The sequence below is a fragment of the Daktulosphaira vitifoliae genome, unplaced genomic scaffold, assembly GCF_025091365.1.
Source record: "Daktulosphaira vitifoliae isolate Bord-2020 unplaced genomic scaffold, ASM2509136v1 Scaffold_569, whole genome shotgun sequence".
Lineage (NCBI taxonomy): Eukaryota > Metazoa > Arthropoda > Insecta > Hemiptera > Phylloxeridae > Daktulosphaira > Daktulosphaira vitifoliae.
In genome coordinates this window covers 1790-4973 of record NW_026100132.1, presented here as the reverse complement: position 1 = coordinate 4973, position 3184 = coordinate 1790, and the positions used below count along the sequence as shown (strand labels likewise).

The following is a 3184-nucleotide window of genomic DNA, read 5'->3' as shown; positions in this document are numbered from 1 at the left end:
AAAAAAAAAAAAAAAAAAAAAAAAAAAAAACCCAACCCAAACTCGTCACCGACTATTGCACGCTTGTCATAAATGTTGGACAATGCGAGTTTCCTCGTTTCTACCGTCAAAACATTGTGATGTTTTGAACATATGATTGAAATTTCCTTGTGGATTTGTTTTAGTTTATTTCGCAAACAATTTAAATAGTCAACCATATTTATTTCATGTTTCACTACACCCATACTAATACCCTTCAATCGCTTCACTTCTTCTTGCCGCAAAACGTTTTTATAATTTTTGTAGGCAATCAGGTACGCATAGACTTTGGGCAAGAGTGCAACAATTTCCTCCATATGCATACCTTTACATTCGTCGGTAAATGTACCCGGTGTTTTTTTACGTTTATCACTGTAACATGGATGATCAGTGGGATAGTTGGAAGTGTCGAAGTATTCAAACAGATATTTTTTCAAATCATCCTGAAAACTATGCGTTAATATTAAATAAATAAAACTGTCTGTATCCATATACACGAGTCTAAGTCTTTCAGGACCATAAAATGGTTGCATTATATCATAATGAAACTTGTACATGATACATTTACTAATATCCAACACGGCCTGTCCAATAAAAATGGGTTTAAAAAAATTAATTTTTTCTTTATACATGTGTACAGCTACAAGATTTTCATTAAATATTGTGGTGTGACCAAACGACGGTTTCGCTACCAGTTTTGATCATTTATCTTCGTTACAAACGAGTTAAATATTTTGATGTTTTCTCACGTTCTCCAATGTTTTATCTAGTAAAATTAAAAATTTTTATTATTAAAAAAATTGAACGTAAAAAAATATTAGTATTANAAAAATTAAACGTATAAAAATATTAGTAATACCATAGTTGGAGTTGATCATATATTTTGGTAGATCTTGTTCAAACTTGTTGGAGGCTTTTTTACGTAATTCTGTATTCATTTGGATGTACGGTGCCAACCATCGAGATTGTTTAAACTTTATGACTTTATGCAGTTTTGTGATAACCACACCGTGTTTTACCGCTTGTTTTAATGTTCGATAGTGTACAACGTAATTACGTTTTGGAAACAACGTGGTCATCAGTTTGTTGTATTTGGCAGACGGTAGAGGTGGATGCTCGTTTACCCGAAAAAATGGTAAATCGTTGTGTAAATCATGTAAATGTTGTGGATAATCTACATCGACTTGCACAAGATATCCATGATCAGCATCCTCAGCTGTGTCAAGTATTTCCTCCAATGTAACAGTTGACCATTCAAAATTACCAAGTGGCATCGGTTCCATCATTGCTTAAAAAAACAAATGTTTTTTTACACAAATATTAATTTTTTTTATTTTAAAAAAAAAACTACCTGTTCCATATAAATTTGTAGCATCTAGGTATTGAAGATATTTATGTGGAATATTGGGATTGTAGTCAGAGATACCTGGATGATTTGCTCGAGCATACCGCTGATTGACCTATATTAAATATATTAATATATAAATATGTATATATTTATAAATATTATTAAACATATTTTTATATTTTTAATAATCACACATACTTGTGTCAAACCTCCACGTATACCCAATTCAAACATTAATAACATATCTGGGTCTGTTATCAATTCAATGTTGACATCAGTATATTTTAACATAGCATCAAATGATAGGGCTGGACATGAGTAATAATGAGTGGGATCCAGAGAATAATTTTTTAAACTCTCCGCGCGAAACTTTTCAAATATGTCAGCAAGTACCTAAAAAATAAATGTATTTATAATTGTTAATTACTAAAAAAATTAACAACATACCATAACGTCGACAAGTAAATACTTGTCACTATAATCACCAATAGTTTTGCATTCAAAGTGTTGCCACATTTTTTTTGCATGTTCATAGTCCTCTTCGGATACTGTATTTTTCGTAATGGAACTGTAAAAATTTTCGCGGGTTGGCAACTGATTTTCGTCGAGTTTTTCCCAACTGTCTACGTATTCGTATGGGAAAACCGATTTCCGTGTGACCAACTCCAACGATTTAAAGACATTTAATGTATGTGCAAAATCAGGTAAAGTCAAGGTGGTTGTAAGTTGATACAAACTCGCTTACAAAAATCGATATGAATCTATAAATCGAAGTTGAAAATAATCGCTTATTGTTTTACTGAATGAAATATATTTTTCTTCAGATTGTGCTATAACAGTAATGTCTTTATTGTCGTAAGCCATTTCTGGTATTATCATGTGCGAGTCATAGTTTGAAAGACCATGCATGATAACTGGTATGAATGCGGAATATCGTCGTTGTAAATTACATTTGTGGCATAAAACAGCTCGAAATTTTGCCGTCCAATGATTATGATCCTTGACTTTTACTAACTTATCGGTAAACTCTATTAAACACGAGTCGCAATGTTTTGTGGTATTGAAACGATGTTGTTCCTCAGAAGTTAGAGGATTCATCTCGATGTTAATTTTCATGATATCTGATACTTGTTTTCCAATATCCACCAACGCTGATACAAAATGTTTAGCAGCATCAGGTCCTCGATACATTACTGGTTCCTCCGGTAATCCCTGACACATGTTTTGCGGTAATATTTTGGAGTTGCGTACTAAGTAAAAACAATAACTCATTGGTTTATGTTTTTGTACAATCATAGACTTGTCCGATATTTGTTCCATCGTTCGAACAAGTAAACTTTCCATATCAGCGTAGATAACTAACGGTATTGCTTCTTCTCGTCTTGTGTTTTTAAAACGTAATATTGAAAGATCAGAGTTAGGCTGTGGTAGAACAATGCGAGCCTCCTTGAATTTTCCACACATTTTTACATGTTTTTTAAGTCCCTCTTTCCCACTTGGACGAGTTAATAACGGTTGCTCGTTAAATACGCTGAGACATCGTTTACAATGATATTCTTGTCGTTTACTTTTTGAGCGTTGTTTTGATACAAGCCTTGAAAATTTTGAGATGTAACAATAGTGGTTAGTTTCATTATTTTTCAAGTATAGTAAATCAATATGATCTGTAGCGGTTTTGGATTTAGTTACACGCAATGGAAAAACAATGTTTTTATTGTCCAACGCATATACATTTACCGATATTGTAGGATTTTTTCGTTCGAGGCGATTAATTTGTTCAATTGGTGTTGGAAAATCAATACCGAAAAAATCTATATT

The 3184-nt window shown here is 32.4% G+C and overlaps 1 protein-coding gene across 1 annotated transcript; it reads right to left on the bottom strand.

Annotated features, from left to right (window-relative positions):
- Positions 1-232: 232 nt before the first annotated feature.
- On the bottom strand, positions 233-2119 carry LOC126909565 (uncharacterized; the record flags this gene model as incomplete). The annotated part of the gene is made up of 6 exons (XM_050691999.1): positions 1814-2119; positions 1565-1759; positions 1370-1478; positions 878-1306; positions 768-784; positions 233-602 (listed from the first exon to the last, which is right to left on the bottom strand). Coding segments are annotated over exons 1-6 (1189 nt in total), but the record flags the coding sequence as incomplete, so codon positions are not given.
- Positions 2120-3184: the final 1065 nt, after the last annotated feature.